Here is a 24,897-nt window from a genome sequence, read left to right on the forward strand (position 1 = left end):
TGTAAAAAGGGGTTGCTTGGGGTGGAACTAGATGGGAAAAAGCAACATAAAGCCACTTTACCTGGGACTATACATTGATGCCCCCATGAGTGTTGGAGGAGAGCCAACCAATCTGTTTGGACATGTTCCAAGGGTTGCTGAAGTACAGCCAGGACAGCTAGGAACTGGACTGTGGCCTGTAGAAGGCGATACAATAGGCTATTAAATGGTTACTGAAAAGCCTATTGACTTCTTGTATTGCTTCACACAGAACAAGTTGGTCTTTGGATATTGTCTGATCAGGGCTATTGTTCTGGAAGGGAGGACGGCTGATACAGAAGCTGTGCTAGAATGCAGGGAGATGACAAAAAAGAAGGAAGTGTTGTTCGTAAAATGCTGATAATATCTGAAGTAAAACTTCTCACTGCCCTCTGAAGGAAGAATGGCTTCTTTCTGCAGGTAAGTGATCTCACATGGGTGAATAGTGGTGACTGATTCCAATTTGCACTTGATTTGAACCTGCCAGATTTGTGGGCTTCCAGATTCCACCCATCTCCTAGTTTCCTGTTCCTCAACAAGAATGAGGCTTTTTTACAACCTGGTGTTTTAATATAGATTTTTTGCTCTGTCTTCAAGATGCTTCTTAATATTCTATTTTCTAACCAAATAGAAACTTCCAATGCAAGTTGCTTGCTTTGACCCTCAATCTCCCATGACCTTTTAATTTTCTTCAGTTTACCCATAAGGTTTCCCAATCTGTACCATGTCTTCCAACATCAGTCCCCCAAGGTCCAGAGACTGAAATCATATGGATTTCATCTTCACTACACCTACCACTCCTGCCTGCTTTATGTCCAAGAATTGTAGTTGTACTCTTTGGAGTTGTTTTCTAATACACCCCCACTAACTGTAACTCTGGCCCATGTAATGCATGCTCTGGAAGTAGAAAGTTTGTGCTTTATAGAATGGGTGTAAGTCTGACAAGCATTGTAATTGTTGTAAATTGCTTTTCCATTTTTATCCTTCTTGCAGTCATTGCTTTATATCTGTATTGCATCCAAAGTCTGTCATCTTGACATGTAGCTGACAAAAGGTAGTCTTAAGGCTTCATTCACCTGACCTATTTTTTTCACCGTGTATTTTAGTCTGAGGTGGTACTGAAGTACTTGGGTTTCTCCATTGATCAGAATGAGAGTTTAGATTATGTGTTCTTATGAAAGCATCTGTGTTGGATCAGCTGAGTCACACCCTGGCATTGTGCTGGTGCCTTGCAGTGCTTTAGGAACAAGAACTGGTTACAAGGTGGAGAATGAAAGCAGCTGAGAAGTGGGGAGAATCAGTTGAGAATGTTAATGTGCATTAAGATGTTACATTCTTGAAGTGCATCAGAAACAGTGTGGCCAAGCAGGACCAAGGCAATGATTGTCCCCTTCTCAGCACTCACACCTCAAATCCTGTGTTCATTTTTAGGATCCCTCACTTCAGGAAAAATGTTGAGGTATTGGGGCATGTCCAGAGAAGGGTAACAGAGCTGGTAAAGGATCCGGAGCACAGCTCTGATGAGAAGCAGCTGATGGACCTGGGAATGTTTAGCCTGGAAAAGAAGAAGCTCAAGGGAGACCTTACCTCTCTCTACAGCTACCTGAAAGGAGGCTGTATAGCAAGGTGGTAGTCAGTGTCTTCTCTCAAGTAACAAGTGACAGGATGAGAGGAAATGGCCTCAAATTGTACTGGGCCAGGTTTAGATTGAATATGAGGAAAAATTTCTTCATTTAGAGGGTGGCCAGGTGTTTGAACAGCCTGCTCAGGGAAGTGGTGGTATTACCATACCTTAAAGTGTACAAAAACACATAGATGTGACACCTGGGGGCATGGTTTAGTGGTGAACCTAGCGGTGCAGTTTGCAGGTGAAAAATTCCTCACCGAGCAGGAGAATTATTTTTGACAAATCCCCAAAGCTGTAATGGCTTAGGTGTGGAGAAGGTCTCAAGCCAGAAGTGTCCTACATATAGAAGGAACAATACATGGCATTTGCTTTGAGACCAGATGGCTGAGTGCAAAGCTGAAATGTGGGAATGCTGGCACAGCTGTGACATGAAGGAATGGGTACAGTAAAATACAAAATCTTTGTTTTAATAGATCATATCAAAAATTCTATTCCTGGAGACAACTGCTGTAGGTCAAACGTTTATAAGAGATGGCCTAATCAATAATGTCAGTTTAAATTGCAAGGAGGGAGAGAACAAAGAGAGTTGAGATCAGAGAGAAGACAATCAATGACCACTTGAAAGACCAGCAGTGCTTCTGAAACAAGAAGTCCTGAGGGGAAGCTACAGATGAGACTCCACAATGAATAAATCATCCTTTTACAAGCTATTGCCATGATGTTTCAGCAGCTGAGGGATATGCCAGTCCAGAAGCATAAGGACAACTGGAGGAAGATCCAAGACCATGTGCATCATCCCTAGGTAGGACAGAAGCCAGGTAACTGTGCTAACACAATGCTTGCCAAGTTTCCAGGCATATTAGCTAAAGCACCATGTGGAGCTAATGAGGCTGGAGAGCTTTTTGCTTGCATCCCACCAGCTTGGGGTGCACACACCTCTGTAGCTGTGTCATGATCAAATTCAGCTTGTGTGTCAAGATTGACATGGTCTTGAACTCTTTGAACTCACTGTGGTAGAGTAACTTACAAAAGGCAGAAGTTGCGTCTTGGAAGATCAGCCTGCTGGTGTTGGGTTACCATTGTGCTAGATAGCCCAAGGTGAGTAACATGTGGGGTGAGGTCTGAGGATCTGCAAGTGCCAGACCTGGTCCAACAGCTCAGTGTGATCCCCTTTGACTTTTCTCACCACTTCATGTCTCGTCATCCTAGGACAGTTTTCACCTGCCTGTACAAATATTCCCTAGCTGGCCACAGGATATTCAAGATAAACCCGGGGATGTCTAGCAAATTGAATTCAAAACAAGTTTTCATTTTATTCTACTATTGAATCCTCCCTCTGCCTATCCCCTCTTCCCTTAGCTGAGATACCCACCACTGAGGGTGGTAGTGCTGTCCTGCTCTCTCTACAGCCACGGTGATAGCAAGCAAGCTCTGCAGCTCATCTTAATCATTTTATGGACAAGATTAGTACCTTCTGCATCACTTTTGATTCTTGTTATGCAACCATCTTTTGTGACTTGCTTTGCTACTGATCTCTGCTGTACCATGGCCTGAGGGGATAGCTTGAGAAGAAATTTAGGAATGTTGCATGATTTCTGCACCCACCTGAGGATAGGATAGGAGGGAATGGGAGTCTGGGAAACAGAAAACCTGTCATAATCTTTAGTTTTGAGACTGGGGACAAGGGGAAACAAAGGGGATTAGCCAAGCCCAGGAGTCTGTCTCCTAAGTGAGCAGGGAGCCTGAGGCAGATAGATCAGAGTGTCTTTATTCATGAAGACTCAGATGTAGAACTGGAAATGAGCAGGAGTTCAAAGGGACATATGGGTTTGTTAGTGCAGCAGCTGGGATGAAAACTGACAGTGCCACAGCAGCACGGGCAAAGCAGTTATCCCTGGGGCAGGCAGATAGGGCCTCCCTGGGCAGGGAGGGTTGTTCTCCAGGTGCTGTAAACCCTGAGTGCTGGGCTGGGGACTGACATTTGTGAGCTTACTCCTAGTTCTGTCACACTGTTTTATCCACGTGGGTAAACTGAGGCACTGAACAAGTAAAGCCAGCACTTGGCAAGGGGAATTAAGAGTGTTGGTACTGTAACTTGAAGTGGATGTAGATTACAATAATGAAACCCACTGCAAACTAAAAATATTATAAATTTGTGTTCTCCCAAAGCACAAAAGAGCATTGTCATCCTCTTTGCGTGTCAATGAATTTCTCCAAAAACCTCCCTCCCCTTTCTTCAAGTAGTCTACAGATGATTTTGGAGCAGTCTGTGCTGCTGACCTGGTTGTTCTTCATTCATAAGAGCTCCAGGGACAGTCTTGCAGAAATCCAAGAGCAGCTCGGAAAGGAGCTGAATTGCCAGGTTAGGTACATGAAGCCAAGGGAACTGAGAGCCATCACAGGAAACCCTCAAACTATGGAAACATTTGCAGTGCTCAACCTCCTGCTGAGATTTTCATACTTTAAGGCTCACAAAACATTTGGAACAAGAAGAGAGGTTTTTTTGTTTGCTTCCTTGTACTTTAAATCCTCTCTGGACTCAACTTGTGCTCTCAGCACCTCAGTGCTGTGACAGCAGGAGGAGCGCTGACACTCGCATAACTGCAAGGGAGAAGCTGCTTTGCACACAGGCAAGAGCACAATCTCTCCAAAGCCCTCGGTCTTTTAAATCATTTCAGTGGTGGTTTGAACGTTTCTCATCCCTGAGCTCTTCCCCTCTCCCATCTCAAGTCCCTCTTTGCAGCTCCTTCTTCCTGTGCTGGAAGACCTATGGTGTCGCAGGGGAGAAAATGCTGGGTTTATTAAGAGAGTGGAGATGTTCCAGTGCCAGAAGGCAGGCCCATATATCTGGTTTGTTCTGACAGTTGCACCTTGTCTGTGAGCATTCAGCTGCCACCTGCAGCACAGAGGGATGGTTCAGGGGGAACATTCTGGACAAGAGCCACTGTTTTCTTTTGCCATCACAGCTTCACTGCTGTTGTCTGAGACACCCTTTCTATCAGAAACTATGGCTGAACCTGTACTTTGTTGTTGCCCTGGGATAGGGTAGCTGATATGGTGCCCTATGTGAATGGGAGGAAAGGTGTCACACATCCCAACAAATCTGCAGGAACTGATTACTCTTAATTACAACTTGCTTTTGTGGAGTTTCTCTTCCTTACTATCAGCCAGCTCTGAATGTATTCAAAACGTTGTTAGGCAAATAATCAGCCTTGGCTGCTGCTCTGACTGCACATATGTGCTTCAACTCTGCTCCTCAGTATCCTGTGGCCTGGGATGACTCTCCATGCTCCTTTCCAGTACCCTGGCAGCACACCACTGCCTATCTGTTCTACCCTTTATTGTTAGCAGGGCCAGGCTGAACTGTCCAGCCAGGCCTCTGGTGAAGCTCCATGTCTGCATGGTTGTGATAACTGGCTGAAATGTCAGAATACCTTGCACAGATGACAAAGGATGACACTTCATGCTCATTGCTGGTTTGCTTGATCAGCTGCAAGATAGCTAAAGGTTAATGTTTGCATTGGCACTGCTGGGCTGGTCTTCTCCACCCTGCTCAGATTAACCCTGTATTTCCTTTCAGGCTCCTTGCTGCTTCAGTGGTTATCATGGCAGTGACTTATCAGCCCATGTGAATATGCCCTTTGAAACCACACAGTTAAGATACTGTTTTATCTGACTCCTTAGTCCCATCTGAGAGGTTTTGTTTGTTTGTTTGTTTTGGAGTTTGTTGGACTCTTCCTTCAAGTGCCCAACTTTAGGACAGGGTTCTTCAGCTTCCTTTAAAGCATGTGGAGCTTTTCCTATGCAGCATCTTGTCTGGCCTGGGCTGAGAACGTGAGGTCTCAAAATCCTGAGAAAACAGGTAATTTATTCTGGCACTTGCAGAGCCATCCTGGGTGGCTTCCTGCTGTCACTGCAGTCAGTGCTGTCACTAGAGGTCTATAGGAGAAATGCCCCTGGGAGACAAGCTGGGGCTGAGAGCATAACATTGAGCCTTTGAACTTGTCTCCTCCTGGGGAATGTTTTCAATTCTCCCACAAGAAGAGCCTCCTTTCTGCCTACACTAAGTCAGTGTACCCTGGGATGGGTCGGAGGCTTCTGTCTTTTCTCCTGATTACCAGAAATAAGTCTGACGTACAGAAGCAGGACTTGTAATAAGATCAACACAATTGTTATTTTGGTGCAGACTGTGATGGTTTCAGTATTAGTTGCACTTTATATTGCTCTCGTCCTTCTGAAAACCTTAACTTTCCTGACTTCCCTTGTGTTGCTTGAGACCTCATTTGCCTTTTCTTGCTTTTTTTTTCCACTGTGCTGAGTAGATCCTGGGGCCAAATTAAGTAGTGTCTGAACAGCAAAGAGAATCTCTGCATCCTGAACACATTTGACAAAGATGTCATGTCTTCTCATCTGTTATTAACAACTTTGCTGGCTTCAGCTGGCATAATTAGCCTTAAATTAGACACATACCTTGCAGTGTCTAGACTTCATCTGCCTGTGGAGATAGCAGGTGGCTGTGTGGCATCCAGAGTCTCAGTGGAAGTGGCCAAGAGTAAGAGGATGCTATGGAGCATCCCTGAGGCCCTCCCAAGCAATGTTACACTCACAAGGAGCTGTGCTGATGGTGAGTGAAGCTGGCCAGGTCCCGGTGGCATGGCTCTGCTCTGCTGTAAAATCAGGACGATGGGAAATGTCAACCGTGAACCAGCTGAACTTTCTGTTCTGCCCCGTGGGCTCGGGACTTTCCTTTCCTTTCCTTTCCTTTCCTTTCCTTTCCTTTCCTTTCCTTTCCTTTCCTTTCCTTTCCTTTCCTTTCCTTTCCTTTCCTTTCCTTTCCTTTCCTTTCCTTTCCTTTCCTTTCCTTTCCTTTCCTTTCCTTTCCTTTCCTTTCCTTTCCTTTCCTTTCCTTTCCTTTCCTTTCCTTTCCTTTCCTTTCCTTTCCTTTCCTTTCCTTTCCTTTCCTTTCCTTTCCTTTCCTTTCCTTTCCTTTCCTTTCCTTTCCTTTCCTTTCCTTTCCTTTCCTTTCCTTTCCTTCCTTTTCCTTCCTTCCTTTCCTTCCTTTTCCTTCCTTTCCTTCCTTTCCTTTCCTTCCTTTCCTTCTTTTCCTTCCTTCCTTCCTTCCCCCGAGTGGGCAATACTCTGTGAGATGGTCGTATCTTCCTTTCCCGGCCGGGGCAGTGGCGGGCGGAGCGGGTGCGGCGGTGGCGGGGGGCGCGGGGGCAGCGCGGGCGCTCCCGGCGGAGCGAGGGGCGGGCGGCCACAGCTCGCCGGCCCCTCCGCCCACGGAGCCGCGGTGCCAGCGCCTCGCCTCGGGCAGGGCCCCCGCCATGGAGAGCGGGATGCCGCTGTCGGGCGGGCAGCGAGCGCTGATCCGGGAGAGCTGGCAGCGGGTGAGCGGCAGCCCCGTGCAGCACGGCCTCGTCCTCTTCACCAGGTGAGCGGCGCGATGCGGACACCGACACCCCGACACCCCGGTGCCGGCCCCTGCCTGCCTCACCGGCCCGTGCGGGAGGGATGGACGGCTCCGCTTCTTGGAGAGAAACGCGTCCCCGTGCTCGGCGATGGCTCCTGAGCGGCTCCCCTCCCCTCCCGTGGCTGGCGGTCCGCCAGGAGCCGAAGCCAAGCCGCAGGTGCCGTGGTGCAGCGGTGCCGTGGGGCAGGGCTGGCTCCGCTCCGCGCTCTGCCCTGCCTTTCCCTCCTTCGCGAGTGACAACTTTGCCACGCGGAGACGGAGAGTGAGAGAGAAGCGGCGGGCGGGTTTTGTGGGTTTGTGCCCGCTCGTCCCCGGCCTCGTCACCGCGATTTCTGCTCTTCCAAGGGCTGTGTGTCCGCTTGGCTCCCACCGGTGTGTGGAAGGGGCCGGCCGAGCATTCCCTGACCAGGGAAGTGCTGTGCAGCCCCAGCACCGACCTGGCCGCAGGGGAGGGAGTCAGTCCAGGGCAGAGGAAATGGTGCGCCGGGTGGAATGGCTGATACCCAGCTTCTTGCTTCTCCTCAGCAGATTAATCTTTCAATTATGTGAAGAGAAAAAAGGAAAAATCAGTGAAAAGTCGTTTAAAAAGGACAATTGGAGAGTTGATGAGCAGTTTCCAGAGCGAGAGGGATCCAAATCTCCCAGAGCAGGACTAAAGCAGTGACAACAGTGTGGGGAGAGGGGTGCAGTAGTTTAATGTGCAGGACGAGGAGAAGAGAGACTGGCTTGCCTGAATTACCTGTGGCCTGTTATATCTACCTGTGTGGCTGCTGACATACACTGGCAGGGGAGGATGGGGCAGGGAGCAGGGGGAGAGAGAATGGGAGCTGGTGATGGTGTCGGGGAGCGGGGCACCAGCTGAGTTTGTACATGCCCCCTTGGTCCAGATGGCTCCTGGAGCTCATCCCTGATTTGGGAGCTTTTGAGTTTGAAGGAATCAAAAAGTGGGAATGGAAATAGTTAAGACAACAGCTGAGACTTTGAGGAGAAGGGCCAGGCTGGGAGGAATTCCAGAGGGTTGGGACTAGTTCTCAGGTGCCATAAATATGTATCAGAGAGCTGGGGTTATGGGCTAAAGAAACAGAAAACTTTTTGGTTTTGTATAGGTAATATGGATTGCCCCAAACAAAAACTTTTCAGAACTTTTGGATCTTTTACAGATGGGGAGGGATCAGTAGGTGGGAAGGGAGGCAGAAGTGAGCTGTGGGTGTGCTGCTGATGGGGTGAGTAGGGCTTTAAATAAAGCTGAGGAAGTGAGATGATGGGGTGTTCTTTCTTGCTGTTGCAGGTTGTTTGACTTGGATCCTGACCTGCTGCCCCTTTTCCAGTACAACTGCAAGCAGTTTGCCAGCCCTCAGGAGTGCCTCTCTGCCCCTGAGTTCCTGGATCACATCAGGAAGGTGAGAGACGGGCTGTGGCATGGCTGGAGCACAGTCTCCACGGAGGAAGAAACTCTTAGGCAATGGTTTGGGACTGTGGTATGTCTGACCAGGGAACACATGGGAAGTCTCCTCCTGTGATGGTAACTGCAGGGGGTTACTCAGGCTAGCAGAAGGCCAGGACAAAGTGTCCTACAACAGTGGGGAGGGGATGAGAAGATAGGTTATGATGGCTAAGTGGCACCATGCTTGTTTCCATGCCCTCATCTGAGAGTGGATTGCTTCCTGTGAAGGCTGAAAGAATCTCCTACTGTGGAGGTGCCTCAGGGAGCTCACCTGTGTCCTGATGAGGACTGAAGCTCTCTGCTTGGCCACATGCTGACCAGGAGGTGGCACAGAGCTGGGCAGTGCTACCCTGGCCCCACTGCTGTGGAGAGGTTGTTGGTGCAGCCACAGAACCAGAAGGCCCACAGCACCTCTCAGAGAGCCTCCAAGGGAGTGCTGCAGTACACATTCCCCTCCCCCTCAAACAGAGAAAGGAGCAGCTGAGGAGAGGCTCATGCATGCACAGTACACCTGGTGCAGCAGAGACCCTTTGCTGAACCCTGAAGAGAAGCCACACTGGGACAAAGCACAGCCTTGGCTTGCAGATACTTGGCTTCATAAACTGCCTGGCTCCATCTTTAAACAAGTCTGGTGCTTTGCTTGCCTGTCTTTATTCCTTGTTAAGAGGCTGTTTCAGGACTGAGCTCCTCTGATAGCTGCAAGCTTTTTGTTATTTTCCAGCCTCTCTTTATTGGCAAAATTAACATTATTGCTTTGAGTTCTTCACTCTTGTTGGAGATAAATTGCCTGTTGAAATTACAGGGCACAATTCTATCACCTCTTGGCTTTGCCAAGCTAACCGTGCCCTGGCTTTAATCTCTTCTTCTAATTTGTTGTGTCTGTTCCCTTCATCCTTCATTAAATCCTTTCTGTCCTGTTTCCATTTGACTCTTAATGCTCCTGAGAGACTATCGTATATGTTTTACCAGACCAGCTCAAGAGTTCCCATGCAGTTGTCCTGGGGTCCTAGGAGTTGTAATTAATGCATCAGCTTTTGGCCTTAACCTGCAACTGCTTTGCTGTAGGGCTGTTTATCCCCTCTGGGACAGCGTGGTCAGCAGTGCTGCCTGCTGTGCAGCAGCTCTGGTAGTGTCCCATGGAAGGATGTGGTGTGTGCTGCTGCCAGCCTCACTGATGTGACACATGGATCACAGCAGAGGAAAGAAAAGCTCAGAGGGCATCTGGGCTGGGAGGGGATCAGGCTGACAAAGGTGAAGTAGAGTGTCAGCTGGGAGGGAAGCTGAACCTTTGTGTTAATGCCACTCTGCCTTTCTGCTCCTGTGGTAGGTGATGCTGGTGATTGATGCTGCTGTGAGCCACCTGGAGAACTTGTCCTGCCTGGAAGAGTATCTCTGCAACCTTGGCAAGAAGCACCAGGCAGTTGGTGTGAAGGTTGAGTCTTTCTCGGTGAGGTGTTCTCTCTTGTCTCACTGTGGCTTTGTTTGTTGACCCCTGCCTGCAATCCTCAGCCGTCCCCATCTCTCCTCTGGGTTCAGCTATCTGGAGAGAAAGCTGATGGCTCAGGGCAGCCTGTCTAAGGTGCTGATACTGATGTAGTGACACTGCCTCAGTGAGGGAACCTTTGAGTGTCTCTTGTTTTCTGCCCTTGCCCAGTAAGCCCAGGCAGGAAGGATAGATGGGGGCAAAGCATTTCCACTGTTTGAAGAGGACCATGGTTTAGGACACTAGAGTCTTTCCTGTGCCACAGAGCGGCCGGCTCAGCTTTTGCCCTGGATCCTTTTCATCTAATGCTCTGAGCAAACCTCACCACACCTGAAAAAGGGAGCATCCACCTCTCTGTGTCTGCACTGGGATGGAGTTGTGGCACCTCAGCCCCTGCTTCCTCCATGCCAGTAACACCCAAGTGTCTTCCATATTAAACCCTTGATTACTCCTCTCCTGCTGTCAAGCATGGACAGAAATACAGTGGGGAAGGGCAGGTTGGAGAAAAGCTTTGTAACCCACACATGGCTCATTCCTGATATTGCTAGCTTTTGTTCTCTTCAGATGGAGCAGTGATGGGGTAGTGATCCCCACCAGCTCTGCACTCAATGTGGGGGTGCTCCTGCATGGGGCTGCTCACAGCTCTGTGAGGAGCAGTGCCCTGTGGAGAAGCCTGAGAGGCACTGAGACATGCCCTAAACATCCAGCGTGGGGTCTGATCCACTCTGCTGACATCAGGGCATTGCTCAGCTCTGCTGCTCCACTGCTATGCCAAGAGATAGGGCCAGTTACCTGCACCTGGGAGCCACAGAAACTGGATGTGTACCTCTCCCCTGGTGTTACATGTGCAGTGTCAGCCCTTGCTCCCTGACTCCCACTCTGAACTTGTGCATGGTGAAGGCCAGCATAGGGCAGGGCAAGAGGATGACATGGGCTGCTTCTGGGCCCCCTCTGACAAGCCAGGGACTGGAGGAGCCTGGTACTGTTGGTGGAAGAGGAGCAGGTGCCCTGAAATTAGAGAAGTCAATACAGGTGGCGAAGTGAGCAATGGACTACATGTCATCCTCTGGTGCTGAGCTTGACACCTCCTTGTTTGGTTTGCAGACTGTTGGCGAGTCCTTGCTGTACATGCTGGAGAAATGCCTTGGTGCTGCCTTCAGCCCAGAGGTGCAGGAAGCTTGGAGCAAACTCTACAATGCTGTGGTGAAAGCCATGCAACGTGGCTGGGAGACCCTCCCAGAAGGGGACTAGATCCTGCCAGCTGTCCCTATCCCTGACCATGCAGCACTCCTGACCACGGGGAGTCTCACGCCACACTTCTTGCCTCTCCCCACCTCTGTCTTTCTGTGTGCACCAGCCCATGGGCTGCCTCTGCCACTTGCCACATGCTGTGGGGCTCTCACGTGGTTCCACCCTGCTTCAACACAAGCGTGTCTCTGCCTTTGCTAAGGGCTGGCAGGGCATGTCCCTGCAGTGAAGCCTGGCAGTGCCACAGCACAGGTATGCCACCCTCCCCCAAGTTCCTTCAGGAACATCAACACCCATGTACCTACTCTGGGTTTTAGCTTGCTCATCTTCCCTCCTCTTGATACCCACCCAAGCTAGGTGACAGCTGGTATAGGCCTCTTGGGCTTATTTGCCCAAAATCCTATTTTCTGTGCTTAACCTGCCAGGTCTGACACTGCTCAGTCCTCCTGTGCTGCTGTACCTGGTTAAGCTGTGGCAGCGGCAGATTTGGCTCCATCCAGGTCAAAAGGCAGCAAGAGAGCAAGGCTGGTCACACCACGTGGCTGTCCTCAAACCTCGCAGAGAGTTTTCCCCCTTTCCCTTCAGCAATATATCATTACCAGATGGTTAATCCTGGTGCTTTCTTCTGCTTTGCCTCTGGCCTGGATGGGATCCTGTGTCAGGTTGGCCACAACCCAGTAGGTTTCCTAGGGATGCTTCAGGCAGTGGTGTCACATTAATCCCAAGGTGAGACTACGTTTAGCAGGCTTGGGCTGCCAGCTGAAAGGCTTTGTGTTGATTTGGCCAGCTGGTTTAACCTTAGAGCCATTTGAAATGCAGCAGCAACAGCAGCAGTAGCAATGTCTGTTTACTGCTTTGTGTTAAGGAAAATAAAGTAAATCCAAGGAAAAGATGTCTTAAAATAAAAATGAAGGTTGCAATCATGTCATAGCAACAGCTTCCAGAAATTGTGGCTCTTGGCCAGAGGAAGCATAGCTGGAATCTTTCTGCTGATGCTGTCAGAATCTGGAGTGCTTCCCAGCTGCTCACAGTGCCCATCTGCAGAGTTCCTCACCCTCACAGGAGTGAGGAGATAGCATCTGCTAGAAGAAATCCCAAAAAAACTGCTGAGAGGCAGCACCTGAGGGCTCTGTGAAGGGGCTGAATCTGAGACTTTGAGGAAGAGTTCATCTTTATGGGGAAGTCATTGTGGAACAAGCAGAACCATGTTTCTAGCCACCACTAACCCCAGAGCAAGGACATGGGGAAATTATTTAGTTACAGGCAGCACCCTTTTTTTTGCCTCTTCTTCAGGACAGGAGGAAGTGTTAAGGTCTGAGATGGTCCTGTTCTGAGGACACATTCCTCCTGTTCTCAGATGTCCTCCATTCAGGGGCAGGAGAAGGCTGCCTGCTCAATTTAACTGAGGACTCCTAGGCCTGTGCCAATGGAGGGGATGATGAGGTGCCCTGTGAGATGAGTCTCTAGTGCCGCCAGGTTTGATGGTAGCCAAGGGCTTCCAGCAGGCAAAAAGCCATCCAGCTGTGTTTGGGAGGCAAGCTAACAGGTTTTTGTGAAACAGGTGAATATCCTCACATTCCTTGTCCTCCCCATGGTACCATGTTCAGCCTCTGCAGCCCTGCAAAGGTGGCGGCCCTGCATCCTGGTCCATGGCTCTCCATCAGCTGGGTCAGGTGAAGTCCTCCCCATTCTTACACCCAGCAGTGAGTGATGGAGGAGCTGGGGCTGGGCCAAGACACTAGCTTTGATGGCATGGTATGGGGCAGGAGGGTTTGGGAATGGGGATGTCCTCTTTGCAACCCTGTTATGGGGCATCAGCCTTCAGCATCATGGGAGTGGGACACCTTCTGGCTCCATGTGACAAGTAGGCAGCTGTGTGATGGGTGGGGTGTGGGTATTACTGCCCAAACCATCCCTGCTCCCTCTAACTTTCCCAGCTCCTTGACTTCTGCTCTTCTGTGCCACATTTTGTGTAACTCCCAAGAGAACTGAACTAGTCTGTGTGCCTCTTATACCCAGCTGTACTGTTTATTAAAAAACAACAGTGAGTCTTAGCTGGTTTTGATGCCTTGTGTTTATTTTAATATAAAAGGCCCAAGCAGACCAGAAAAACAGTATGACAGAGAGGGGTTTATTGGTTTCTTCTTGATTCTAGCTTTGGCGATATTGGTCACTGGGAGCACTTGTGTAATGCAGCTGACATGAGAAGGCATCCACCAGCAAAAGCATGTTGGGAGCTTTTCTGCTTGGTAATTGAATGGGTGAGCAGTGAAGGGGCTAACAGAGACACGCTGCTACTGATTGCTCAGACCCTTCAAATATAATGATCTCTAGTGGAATCAGAATTTTAAGCAATCAGCCTAAAAATTCCTTTTCTGTTGTTCAGCTGCTGCTTTTGTTTTTTGACATAGCATTGGCTCACTATTGCTGGTGACTTGCTGCTGGTTACCCACTGGTGGTCATCTGCAGCAGCAGAGCATGGCCTCATAACAAAGTCCTGTCTGGCTCCATGGAGCATCATTCACCCTGCCAGCTGGACTGAGGAGTCACTCCAGCAGCCCTGCCCAGGGAGCAGCTGGTGAGGATGCAGGTTCTGGCTTTTAGCGTTTTCTAGCTTTGATACGATGGGTTTCCAGCCCTGTGAGAGCTGGGCACTTGATACTGAAGAATGGTGCCTAGAGTGGGGAAGCCAGCTCAGGGTCTGTAATAGCATCTCCCAAAGGCTGGAAATCCCAGCCCTGGCACAGGAGAGAAGGGGAAGCATCCTGGGAGAGCCATGCTGCTCATTTAGGATGGGCTTGTTCCACAAGGCAAGGTTTGATGGGCTGTGAGGGGCAAGGAGAACAGCAGAGATCTGAATCAGAGAAATACCCCCTTTGGGTCATTGATAAAATAAGTTTTCCAGCTCTTCCCGGCCTCAAGACTGGTGGTGGGAGCCCAAACCTGGCACTGCAGGGAAGGGCTGGCATGGCAGCCTCCAGAGGCACTCCTCTCTTTGACTGCCTGTGCCAGCAGGGAGGTTTGCCACGGCTCCCACAGACTGCCCCTTTGCTGTGGCTGCTGCCCAGTGGGGTGCTCCTGTCACTGCCTGCCACCAGCTGACACACTGGCAGACTCCATGCGATTGCTGGGCCCCGGCTGGGAGGGATTCTGAGCGCGCAGGTTGCAATCCGGGGGCGGGTTCCTGAGCGGGTTTCAAGGCAGAGGTGCAGAGTGATGAGGCTGACGCCCCCACACTCGGCCGGGATGAGCTTCCCGGTGTGAGGGCAGGGAAAGCTGCCACCGGCGGCAATTACAGCAATCACAGCCCTTGGCTCGCAGCCAGAGCTCCTGCCCAGCTCCCCGGCACAGCAAGCCCTGTGTTAACTCTGTTTACCACTCATTACAAACCATGGGGAGCCTTTCTAGGGGCATGCGGTGGGTTTTTAATTTTCCAGTTTTTCACCCAAAGGGAAGCCCTCCCCATTCCTTCTGCCCTGTGCCCTAAACTAGAGGAGCAGGGCTCACCTCGGGGAAGCTGTGGAGGAGCCAGCAGGAGGAACCTGCTGAAACCAGAGGCAAATCATTGAAGCAAGAATTCAGGTTAAAATAGTGTGTATTTTGGGAGGGAGGAGGGCAGAAGAGAGTACTGTTCTCTCAAAATCTAGAGAAGGACTTCCAAAATGGTGTTCACCCCCTTCCCTGGGATTTGCTGGTGGGTAGTTCAGCTTTGGGAACATCTGCTCCATCCTCAGATGGTATGGATTCCCCCTGACCCTTGCTGTGCTTGCAGAGGGGCTCCAGGCCACCCTCTTGCTACCTTCAAGCAGCATCTGCACCTTTGGTGGTGTTCTGAGCCAGCTCTGCCAATGGAATGACCCCTGACAGAAGGTGGGCAAGAAAGGCACATGAGGGTCCCAGGACTGCAACCCATCCCCAATAGAGGGATGGTGCCAAGGGCTGTGCCAGTTTATCTGGGACATGGTGAGCTGCTCTTCCAATCCTGAAACTTTGCTGCTTCTGCCCACTTGCTGGGGTTTGTTTTTATGGGGATCATAGTGGGCTGTCTGGAGGTGGGGATATGTCCAAGCAGTCTCCTTGCCACTGAAGCCTCTGTAGGACATCCCCAAGCAAGGTCAAAAGCAGCTCATAGGTGGGAAAAGGCTCCAGTGGCAAGAGTTCCCCCTACACCAGTGCCAGGAAAGACGCACAGGGGTGATGACGCCAGGCAGCAGCTGGGTGAAGTAATTTTATTCAAGGCACGGTCATAGCAATAAATCACGAGAAGGTACAGACCTCTGGCACATTCCTACAGTGGGGCAGCCAAGGGCAATCAGACCAGCAGCCTGAGCTCCTGAGGACACAGTGCCACTAGCAGGCACTTGCTTCTACCCTCAGAGAAGCCACCAGCATCCCCATGCCCTGCTTGGGGCTGCCTCTGGAGCAGGCAGGCAGTGAGGGGAGCAGCTGAGCCATGGGCAGCCACGGGGACACCTGCTCAAGAGGCCACAAACCCTCCATGGAACTTTTTTGGGTAGGAAGGGTGCATCTGAGCTCAAGGCTCCCCCGAGGCAACCACTGTGTGGCAAGTGTGCTGCAGCCACCGCCCCAGCATGCAGGAGCAGGTGGGATGGGGGCCATGGGACTGCCAGCTGGCTGAGCGGAAACCCACCAGCCCCACAGGAATGTCCTAAGGGCCCCCTTGATGCTCTCACTGCTGGGCTGCCTTTTAACCTCCTCCTCAGCCCAGAACTGGTACACTACCCCTCCTCCCGGTGGCACTACTAATGCTAACCAGTGCCTTGGCTGAGCATCTGCCTTTGCACAACAGCACTCCCCATACCAGCAACCCTGGTGCTGGCAGAGCTGAACTTTCCTCCCTTCCCTCCCTGCACTGCCCTGGGGTGGTGGCAACTCTAGTTGCTCTGAAGCTAGCAGGAGAATCAGGGACAGGAAAATCAGCTCTGAGGCCAAAGCAGGGCTGAGTGAGGAGCAACATGCCCAGGTGGACTATGGTGGGAGAGGAGCTGAGCAGGATGAGGATAAACTCTTGTCCCAGGGGCCACCACAGCTACTCTGGATGAGCTGGAAAACTCCAGGGATGCTGTCTGGGCAGGTAATGGCACATTTACACTAATCACAGCAGGACTCACACTGGAGAGACAGTGTGACTACTGGGGGAGCGTCCCACAGCTGCAGCTTGTGGACAAGAGCAGGCAGGATGTGGTGGACCAGAAGGACCTGGAACTCCAGGCTAATCTCCACCTGTCTCCCCTGTTCTGTTGCATTAGGACAGACCTGTTCTGGGTCCCACAGACAGCCCCAGTGAGAGCATGAGCACAATGGGGTCCTGCCAGGGAAGAGGAGTGACAAGGTGCTATTCTCAAAGTCATTAAACACACTTGTCTCTTGCCCTCCCACTTCTCCCCAAGCGGTCAAGGGCACAGGCATTGTGCAGCAAGATGGGGGGATGGAGTGGGAGGTTGAGGAAGAGCTGGGCTTGCATTTGATGCCTGCCATGGTGCAGGGTTGTTGGTGCTCATGTAGGGGCTCTGGTGGCAGATGTAGAGACACTCAACTCCCCCACTAAAAGACACACAAGTCAGCAGTCCCTGCTAAAATGGGCAAAGCAGGGGCAGGCAGCAGCCTGCAGGCCAGCAGCAGGGAAGGCAGCAGGACAGCTGCCTGAGCAGTGGGTGGATGGAGTGAGATCCAAGGGTTAGGGGTGGCTGGCCCTTGCCACTGAGGACCTGGAGGACAGTGTGGTGCCTGGCACATTCATCTGGGCTGTCTGGGCTGCTTCCTCCTCTCAGAGGGTCCAGGGCCTCCCTCCTGCCCCCAAAAGCATGGCCTCTCAGAGAGACCCTCTCCCTATACTGCTACACCCCCTCTTCGCCACTGTGTGCTGGAAGAGGTGGGGACAGGGGGACCCTAGGGGGCTCAGCCAGCGCAGGCAGCTGGAAGGACAATCAGAGCCTCCTGCCACTGCCCATGCAATGGGGTCTCTCCCTCACACCAGTTCTGTCACCCCCTGCCCCATTAGCAAGGTGGCCCCCACCAGTGCAGGGAAGGCTCCTTCCTGCCCCATGGCACGTCCTCTGCTCTCAGCAGTCTGTTCTCAGCCTGTGGAGGGGAAGTTCACTGGTAGCGAGCCTGGCTCTCTATGACGGGGCCGCTCCTGTATTCACCCTCCACTGTCTCCAGCTCTGTCTCGAAGCTCTGCAGGCCCCCATCCTCCCCATCCTCCACTGGCTCCAGGTGGTTGCCCATCGTGCCATAGGACTGGTGCGCCGGAGAGGCTGCCGGTGTCAGGCTCAGCTCAGGCTCCTGCAGGACAGTGGCCACAAAGAGCTGCCCCAGGGGGCAGTGGGCCATCAGGACCCAGGGAACCAAGAGCAGGTGGCCACAGCAGGGCTGTGGAGGGGTACTCACATTGGAGTTAGGGGTGGAGGAAACGCTGCTCCGCTCCACGTCATTGAAGGCGCCCTCAGACTGGTCAGACATCTGAGGAGAAGGAGGCCATGAGGAAATCATGGTTTGGGGGACCCAGCTTTGGCTAGTGACAGCCAAGGTGTTATCTCAGGTCCCCGTGGCAAGCAAGGAGGGGATGCACTGGGGTGAAGGAACAGAGTTGGTGGCTGTCTGCACTCACCTGGTAGCTAGAGGGTTTCCGTGGCTGCAGCTTCTTCAGGCAGAGGCCAAAGAAGGAGAAGACGATGCAGGAAAGGAGGACCACAAAAGTGAAGAGGGTGACAGGCCGGGTGGGACCTAGAGCACAGAGACACTGGGGCAGCATATAAGCCTACAAGAACCTGCTGCATATCCAGCTGAGCCCCAGGGTAGTGCCTGCTTCAGGTTTTACAAACTCTCAATCCCCTTCCCAAAATACAAGCTGGTACCTCCTCCATCTGCCAGTTCTTCGCAATACCTTTCCCCTAACCACCCTCCATGCCATGCCTAACTCAAGGGTGACACCAGTGGCTTGTCACCCCCAAGCATCAAACACAACCCTCAGCAGTGGCAGGGCACAGCCCCAGGCTCTCCGTACCGAGGCGCAGGATGGAGAAGAAGAGCAGCCAGAACATGCAGAGGATGGGGGCCACCACGACCTGGCTGATGGCAGCGACGTGGAGGCGCTGGTTCAGTTTGGTGGGGATGTACACATAGTAAATGTTGTACCGATCAACCATGTGCTTGAGCAGCATGTAGAGCAACCCTGGTGGGACAAGAGGAGCCATTTGGGTGGAGGGCAATAGGGGCAGCCAGGCCATAGGGACAGCAGGGCAGGCCCTGGGGATGATGCCCAAGGGTGCCCTCCAGTACCATGCAGGAAGCCTGCGCTCCCATGCTCCTGCTGGTGGCTGGGACGGGCTTGTTCTTGGCATGGCTAGGACCATGGGCATGGGATCATACTCACCAAAGGGGACGATGATGGGGCAGGTGATGCTGTAGGTCATGACAACAGAGAAGATACAGCAGGTCCAGGCGTACTCCAGTCCAAACTGGAACTGGTATGCTTGGCTCTGGGGCACAACCAACAGTGTCATTGCCACCTCTGTCACTGCAAAGCCTGCACTTGCCTTTGCACCCTGGCCCACAGGACTGCCTCACCCCCACTAGCCCCCATGGGGCCTGAAGAAGCCCCCACAAGCGTCCCCACAGAAGCACAACAGCCTGAGTTCCCAGTGAGTGCATCTCTGCTGTGCTGGGGGTCACAAAGGCTCACAGATGACCAGAGGCACATACCCGCTTGACATGGAGCCGCTCGGGCTCAGACTTGGCAAAGCAGAGGCGAGCAGTGTAGACGAGGAGGCCTGGGATACGCAGCAGCTCCATGGCCGTCCCAATCAGGCTGGAGGTGACGACGTAGTTGACAAAGAAGGCGCCATTGTCTGGGAGGAAAACGCACCTGCCCCAGGGACAGAGAGGTGAGACAGTGAAAGGATGCTCAGGCAGGAGCTGCAAGAGCTGCTGGTGGTGGACAACAGGTGCTCCCGCTTGCCTGGGAAGTTTGGGAGCTTCCTGCTACTCACTGGAACTTGATTTCAGCCTCATCCAGAAAGTGGGTGTCGAAGAGCCAGCGGAAAAACAGGTCCAGGCTGGAGGGGACAGAAGAAGAGGAGCTCAGACAGAGAGGGAGCTACAGAACAATGTGAGAGACATCCAGCAGGCACATCCTTTTCCCTGTCCTGAGCGGGCAAGACCTTCTGTACCCTACACTGCCGGAGCACCCCCTTCTGCCACACGAGAACACTGTGGAGTGTGCTTGTCTCCTGGATGGCCAGGATTGCTGTAGCTGGAGCTACACAGATGCCTGACCAGGTCCTTTTAGGGTCTGCTGAACCCAAGCAGCAGCTAAACACTGTCACCAGCCCCCTTGGGTCAGCTGTGCAGCCTGGTAAACTGCTCTGCTCCACTCCTCTGTGGGGAAGGTTTCCATCTGTGACCATGTGTGAGTGGCTCAGCACTGCTGAAGTGTGTTTTCCTCCCCAGAGATCACTGTTTTTGGTGGCAATGGGATCTTTGCCCTTTGGGGATGGATTGCTGGGGTGAGGGGCCTGGGTGTGATCGTGGCAGCTCATGAGCAGGGAGAGCAGCATGGCAGGGTGGTCTGTACCTGCTCAGACCCAGTGAGGGCAGGATGATAACCATGAACACCAGAAAGAAGAAGCACTTGTGCATGGTGATCTGATTTTCACTTGACCTGCAGAGAGGGAAGACAAGAAAAGAACATTGCACTTTTTTGGGAAAGAGCAGCAGGTGGGGTGAGGGGCTGGGTTGGTCTCACTCTTCACCAAGGAGTTACTCCCTGCCTCACAAAGCTGTGTGCATTTGATCTGTGCCTCCACTGGGACCTTGCAAAGCCTCTCCCAGGCTAGGGTGTGTTACCATGAGTAACCTGCTGTAGTGAAAGCTCTCATACTCCCAACCTCCTTATCTTTGCCCTCTCTTACCACCCCTGCTGGTATAGAGACCCAACAAGGGGCAGATGGGTGTCTAGTATCAGTTCACGACCTCCTGTTTCCCCCAGAAAAAGGAAGGGAGGTGGTGACAAAGCTCTTGCAAGGACTTATCAGACCAGGCACCGGGCTTGGGGCTGATGGAGGGTCAAGACAGAGAGAGCACATTGTAGGAGCTGGGCAGTTTCTTCTACTTCAAGCATCCTGAATCCATACCTCTGCGTTGGAAGGCTGGAAGCATGCCTGGGATGGCCCTGCTGCTGCCAGTCACAGCGTCCCTCTTATAAACTTCTTCACATCTATCTTAAAATCACCTGACTTTGTCAGTAGCCTGAAAGTGTTCAGGACTATGGGAAGCAAATGGCTCCTTTGAGCATGGACTTGGGGCTCTCTCTATGGAGAGAAACACCCGGGGGGCTGTGCTCCACTGTGGGGAGCATACATACTGCTCACTGCCTGCCTCCCTGCAGGTTGGGTTCCCCTTCCACTGCAGTTCCTCCCGTGTGTGGCAGCCCTGGGGGATGTGGGGCCAGCCCCATTACCTTGTCCAGTGAGACTCGAAGAATGCTGAGTAGTAGACAAGGAAGGGCAAGAAGACAGAGAAGGCCCAGAGCAGCAGTGTAGGGAAAAACTGGGTGATGATGGGGTTCTGCAGAAACAGAGATGCCAAACACCCCCTCAGCAACCCACTGCAGCACGGCCATGCTGGAGACAGCACAAGATGGTGCATGCAGCAAGTGGGCTGGAGCATTGCCTCCCTGAGCAGGGGCATTTGTTTCAAGAGATAAGAACTTGAGGCCAGCTGAAGGCACCACAGCCATGTTCTGAGTGCCCACCCAAAAGCTCACAAGCCAATGAACGAGGGAGCTGTCCTGCTGGGGGCTCCTAACATCTCATGAGCTCTTTCCAGACCTTTCTTGAATGGACAGCAACCTGCCAGACTCCATGGACACCAGCACCAAAGCTCAGGTGCTGCCCCAGTGGTCTGCCACTGGAAACACAAGGAGAAGGGGCTAGATAGCAAGGAAAGACATGACCTCATCAATGACCTTGTTTCTCATCAATGCCCATCCTAGTGATAGATCATCTTCTTAGAACAGTGTAGAGCTGGTGACCCCCCCCGCCCCCGTCACATATAAGCCTAGAAATTACAACCTTTTAGGAAAACTGGCATGGGTTAGGGACTACCTTGAGGCTCTCCACAGGGTGTGTGACATTGAACATGTCCATAGTGTTGACAATGATGGCTGGCGTAGTGAGGAAGAAGAGAAGGATGAACAGGCAGATATTAAGCAGAATAAATCGCACCCACCACGATGTGCCACGGACTGATAAATTCTCCCTGTAAGAAGAAAACACAGCTTGGACATGATGAGGAGGAAAAGCTGCCTGCCCTGGGCCTCCCAGCACAGCTTCATGAACCTCTGCCTCCTGCTATCTGCACCAACCATCCTGGCAGACATTTTTCTGAGTTTGCCTTCTTCCCCTCCCCACGCTGCTTTGCTGTTACATGCAGAGCCCCCTGGACCAGAGAACAGCCACAGCAGAGATACATACCACCAGGAGGCTTTGGAAATAGGCCAGAGAAATCAGAGTCTGGCAATCACCCCCAGTCTCAGCTGGCTGGGCCGTGCCACCCTTGGGGTGATCACCCTAGTCACCCCTGCTGACTTCTGCTATGGCAATAGGAAGGATTTTCAGCCCTCATCACCCTGGGAAAGTGTCCTACAGATACAGATACAGGTTCTCTACAGCTATATGGGCTCCCTATAGCTATGGGCATAGGCTCCTTATAGCTATGTACATGGGCTACATATAGATATGGACATGGGCTTCTCCATGTTTGCTTGTTCCCCCTCCCTCCCTCCTGCCATGGGGGTTCACCAGATGATATCGCTGGGTGCAGGGGCGTAGCGAACACCCCAGTGGTGTGACTTGACCACGGTGGTGACAGAGGACTGCTGGGGATGCTTGCGGCAGTGGATGTGGCTGTAGTCCTTTAAAATCCTGCAGGAAGAGGAAGCCATGGGTTAGGTCTCACTTCTTGTGAGACCCTTCCCACAGCCCTAACAGGGCAGCCAACTCCACAGACGGCAGAGCACAGAAGAGGCCGACCCATTGCCTGGCTTTGGTTGGAAAAGCTGGCAAGGTGCCCCAGTTCCCTGGCAGTGGTGGTCAACAGGCTGAGGGACATCCCCATGGCTGCTGCATGAGGGACACTCACACAGCTGTCATTCGCTCGTCCTGGAAGGTGACAAAGGCCATATCAAGCCGCTTGAGTGTGATGCGGTTGCGCTCCGCGTTGAACTCATCTGTGAGCTTTTCCTCCAGCTCCCCGTAGTACTGCTCAGCATCCACCTGTGGGAGCAGCCAGGGTTGTGCTGAGCACTGGGGCAGGGACAACCTGCCATGCCTTCCTTGCCTACGGTGCAGGTGTGCTGCCTGCAACCCTGCCCACATCCTCCTACCTCATCAAAGCCACAGAAGCGGCAGCAGAAGATGCGGGCGCAGGGGTGAGTTTTGATCATGATCTTCCCCTCTTTTTGTGCCTTGGTGGTGAAGTAAAGCCGCCCCTTCATTGCTTTGCGCCTGCCAGGACACCAATAGCAAAGGTCACTTGGGGAGCACCAGTCATACAGACATTAACCCAGACTGGGTGCCTTGATGTGGTGGGCAGGAGCAGTACAGCCTCCCACAGAGGCAACACGGATGTGCATGCACTCACCTCTCTGCATCCAGCTTCATCAGCTTGCGCACGTCGAAGCAGAACTGAACATTGGTGACGGTGCAGCTGGGATAAGCCTCGCTGCAAGCACAGGGGCATGGTGGCACCAGGAGCCAGGGAGAGTCCCTGCCACCTGCCTGCCTCCCCCCCAGCAATGCTATGGTACAGTGCTACTCACTGGAAATGCTTGATGATAAGTGAAGGGTCTGTGATCTCCTTGGGGATGTGGGTAACCATCAGTGTCCGGGCAACCTGGGGGAAGAGAAGAGGCAAAGGGATCTGCAGGATGAATCTGCAGGATGGGCAGGATCTGCAGGATCTAATGCTCCCACTCTGTCCACCCAGCAGCGAGCTGGGGCACCAACTGCCACCCCAGAGGCAACTCAGCACAGACATCCTCAATGCCCAATCCCAAACTCTGAGGGCACAGCCAGACAATGCCATACCCAAGACAGAGGGATACAGCAGAGCTTCAGTCTCAAGAGACAAGGCAGCAAGAGAGAGAGATTTACCGCCAGGCTGTCCCTTTATCCAGAAGCTGGTGAAAATCAGCCATACCTTTCCCTGCCAGCCCAGTTCTAGGCTGTTCCTAAAGACCTCTGTACCTACTGAGACCAGCATTTGTGCAAAGCAAGAAGTTGTCCATTAGCACTGACCAAGGCAGGGTTGGAGGAGGAGTGGTTTCTCACCTTCTCATTCTCTCTGTATTCCAGGTGAACAGAGTGGTGAGCCATGCAAAGGATGGTGAAGATAAAATAGAGGAGGGCGAAGATGCTGTGCAGCCACAGGAGACGGTCCCTGGAAGAGAGGAAGTGGGGATCAATGAGCACTGTGGTGAGCATGTGGCATGGCAACCAGCCTGGCACTCAGCATCTCACCTATGGCCACCCCTTTCACCCAGCAGGACCTCCCCGTGCCAGCTGTCAGACATTCACTCCAGGAACTAGAGGGGCAGCACCCAGGCAGTTGACTGAGACACTACAGAAATTAGGCCACACAACATCCCCAAGAGCATTTCTGCCAGCAGTGGGGTGCAATGAGCAGTGCCACTGGGTTGGCTGCCCTGACTGTGCTCTTGTAGTACGGGGAGACAGGAGAGCTACTGTGAGTGGTGTGCTGCTCACATGGACCCGTTCCTGTCCCCAGCACAAGGGCTATGGTGAGTTCTGTGCCTAGGTGCTCCCAGCAGTGTCCACCACAGTGGCAGCACACACAGCCCCCCCCTGTCTATGGGAGCACCTACTGAGTTGGGATGTTTGCGATGGTTGTCCGGCCAAAGTGGGTGGGATTGTGTCCTGCAGAGGAAGAAGAGAAGCAGAAGGTTAAGGGAACCAGTGCAGTGTGCATGTCTATATTGCAGTTATTGGCCCTGGTCTTTGCTCCCTTCTTTTCCATCTCCCAGGTTCCCACCAAGTCCCCACTGCCCTGAATTTCCCAGCCTCTCATGTTCCCCTGTCACCCAGCTGATGGTGGGCTCCTGCTCACATGAGGGCTTCTGAGAGAGGTTTTTTTGGCCTTTCCCAGAGGCACAATACTTGCCCAAATGCTTGAAAGCTTACAAGGCACTCCTGAATCATCCTGTGACTAGGGAAGCACCTACCCAGGAGGTCCCCTGAGAAGTTGACAGGCAGGATAACAGCCACGGAGAGCACGCAAACCAACATCAGCAAGACCAGGAGGTGCCGCTGGAAGGAGAGGTAGGTGGTGGCATCGATCCCACACTTGCTCTGAATTTCCTCATCCCTGGAGAGAGGCAGGTGGGGGTCAGTGCTGCTGGCTCCTCCCCACCACCTCCTGCCATGGGGACACTGGCTTGCTCCAGTCTCCCACAACCCACACCAACTTGTGACATCCTGACTGTGGCACAAAGGATTTAAGCACAGAGGGAATGAGGGAACCAAGCAGCCCTCCAGCTGACATCTCACTACAGGATTGGTTCC

The 24,897-nt window shown here is 52.4% G+C and overlaps 2 protein-coding genes across 2 annotated transcripts in view; one reads left to right on the plus strand and one right to left on the minus strand.

The window, feature by feature from the left end:
- Positions 1-6,972: 6,972 nt before the first annotated feature.
- On the plus strand, positions 6,973-13,279 carry NGB (neuroglobin; the record flags this gene model as incomplete). Its single annotated transcript, XM_083864241.1, has 4 exons — positions 6,973-7,079; positions 8,407-8,518; positions 9,890-10,009; positions 11,150-13,279. The coding sequence occupies 4 exons, from the start codon at positions 6,973-6,975 to the stop codon at positions 11,294-11,296; spliced, it is 486 nt and encodes a 161-aa protein (XP_083720367.1). The 3' UTR covers positions 11,297-13,279.
- Positions 13,280-15,562: 2,283 nt separating this feature from the next.
- Positions 15,563-24,897, minus strand: part of TMEM63C (transmembrane protein 63C) — a 31,997-nt gene continuing 22,662 nt past the window's right edge. The window contains exons 7-24 of the mRNA XM_083862665.1: positions 24,558-24,700; positions 24,201-24,252; positions 23,647-23,755; positions 23,136-23,209; positions 22,958-23,038; positions 22,701-22,821; positions 22,457-22,590; positions 22,117-22,239; positions 21,421-21,574; positions 20,775-20,881; positions 19,890-19,976; positions 19,306-19,371; positions 19,019-19,181; positions 18,690-18,795; positions 18,321-18,488; positions 17,925-18,040; positions 17,705-17,776; positions 15,563-17,623 (exon numbers count right to left, since the gene is read on the minus strand). Coding sequence (XP_083718791.1) covers positions 17,411-17,623; positions 17,705-17,776; positions 17,925-18,040; positions 18,321-18,488; positions 18,690-18,795; positions 19,019-19,181; positions 19,306-19,371; positions 19,890-19,976; positions 20,775-20,881; positions 21,421-21,574; positions 22,117-22,239; positions 22,457-22,590; positions 22,701-22,821; positions 22,958-23,038; positions 23,136-23,209; positions 23,647-23,755; positions 24,201-24,252; positions 24,558-24,700 — 2,089 coding nt within the window. The 3' untranslated portion in view covers positions 15,563-17,410. The remainder of the gene's footprint in view (positions 17,624-17,704; positions 17,777-17,924; positions 18,041-18,320; positions 18,489-18,689; positions 18,796-19,018; positions 19,182-19,305; positions 19,372-19,889; positions 19,977-20,774; positions 20,882-21,420; positions 21,575-22,116; positions 22,240-22,456; positions 22,591-22,700; positions 22,822-22,957; positions 23,039-23,135; positions 23,210-23,646; positions 23,756-24,200; positions 24,253-24,557; positions 24,701-24,897) is intronic.

Source organism: Zosterops lateralis, assembly GCF_965231275.1.
Source record: "Zosterops lateralis genome assembly, chromosome: 6".
In the NCBI taxonomy this organism is placed as follows: domain Eukaryota; kingdom Metazoa; phylum Chordata; class Aves; order Passeriformes; family Zosteropidae; genus Zosterops; species Zosterops lateralis.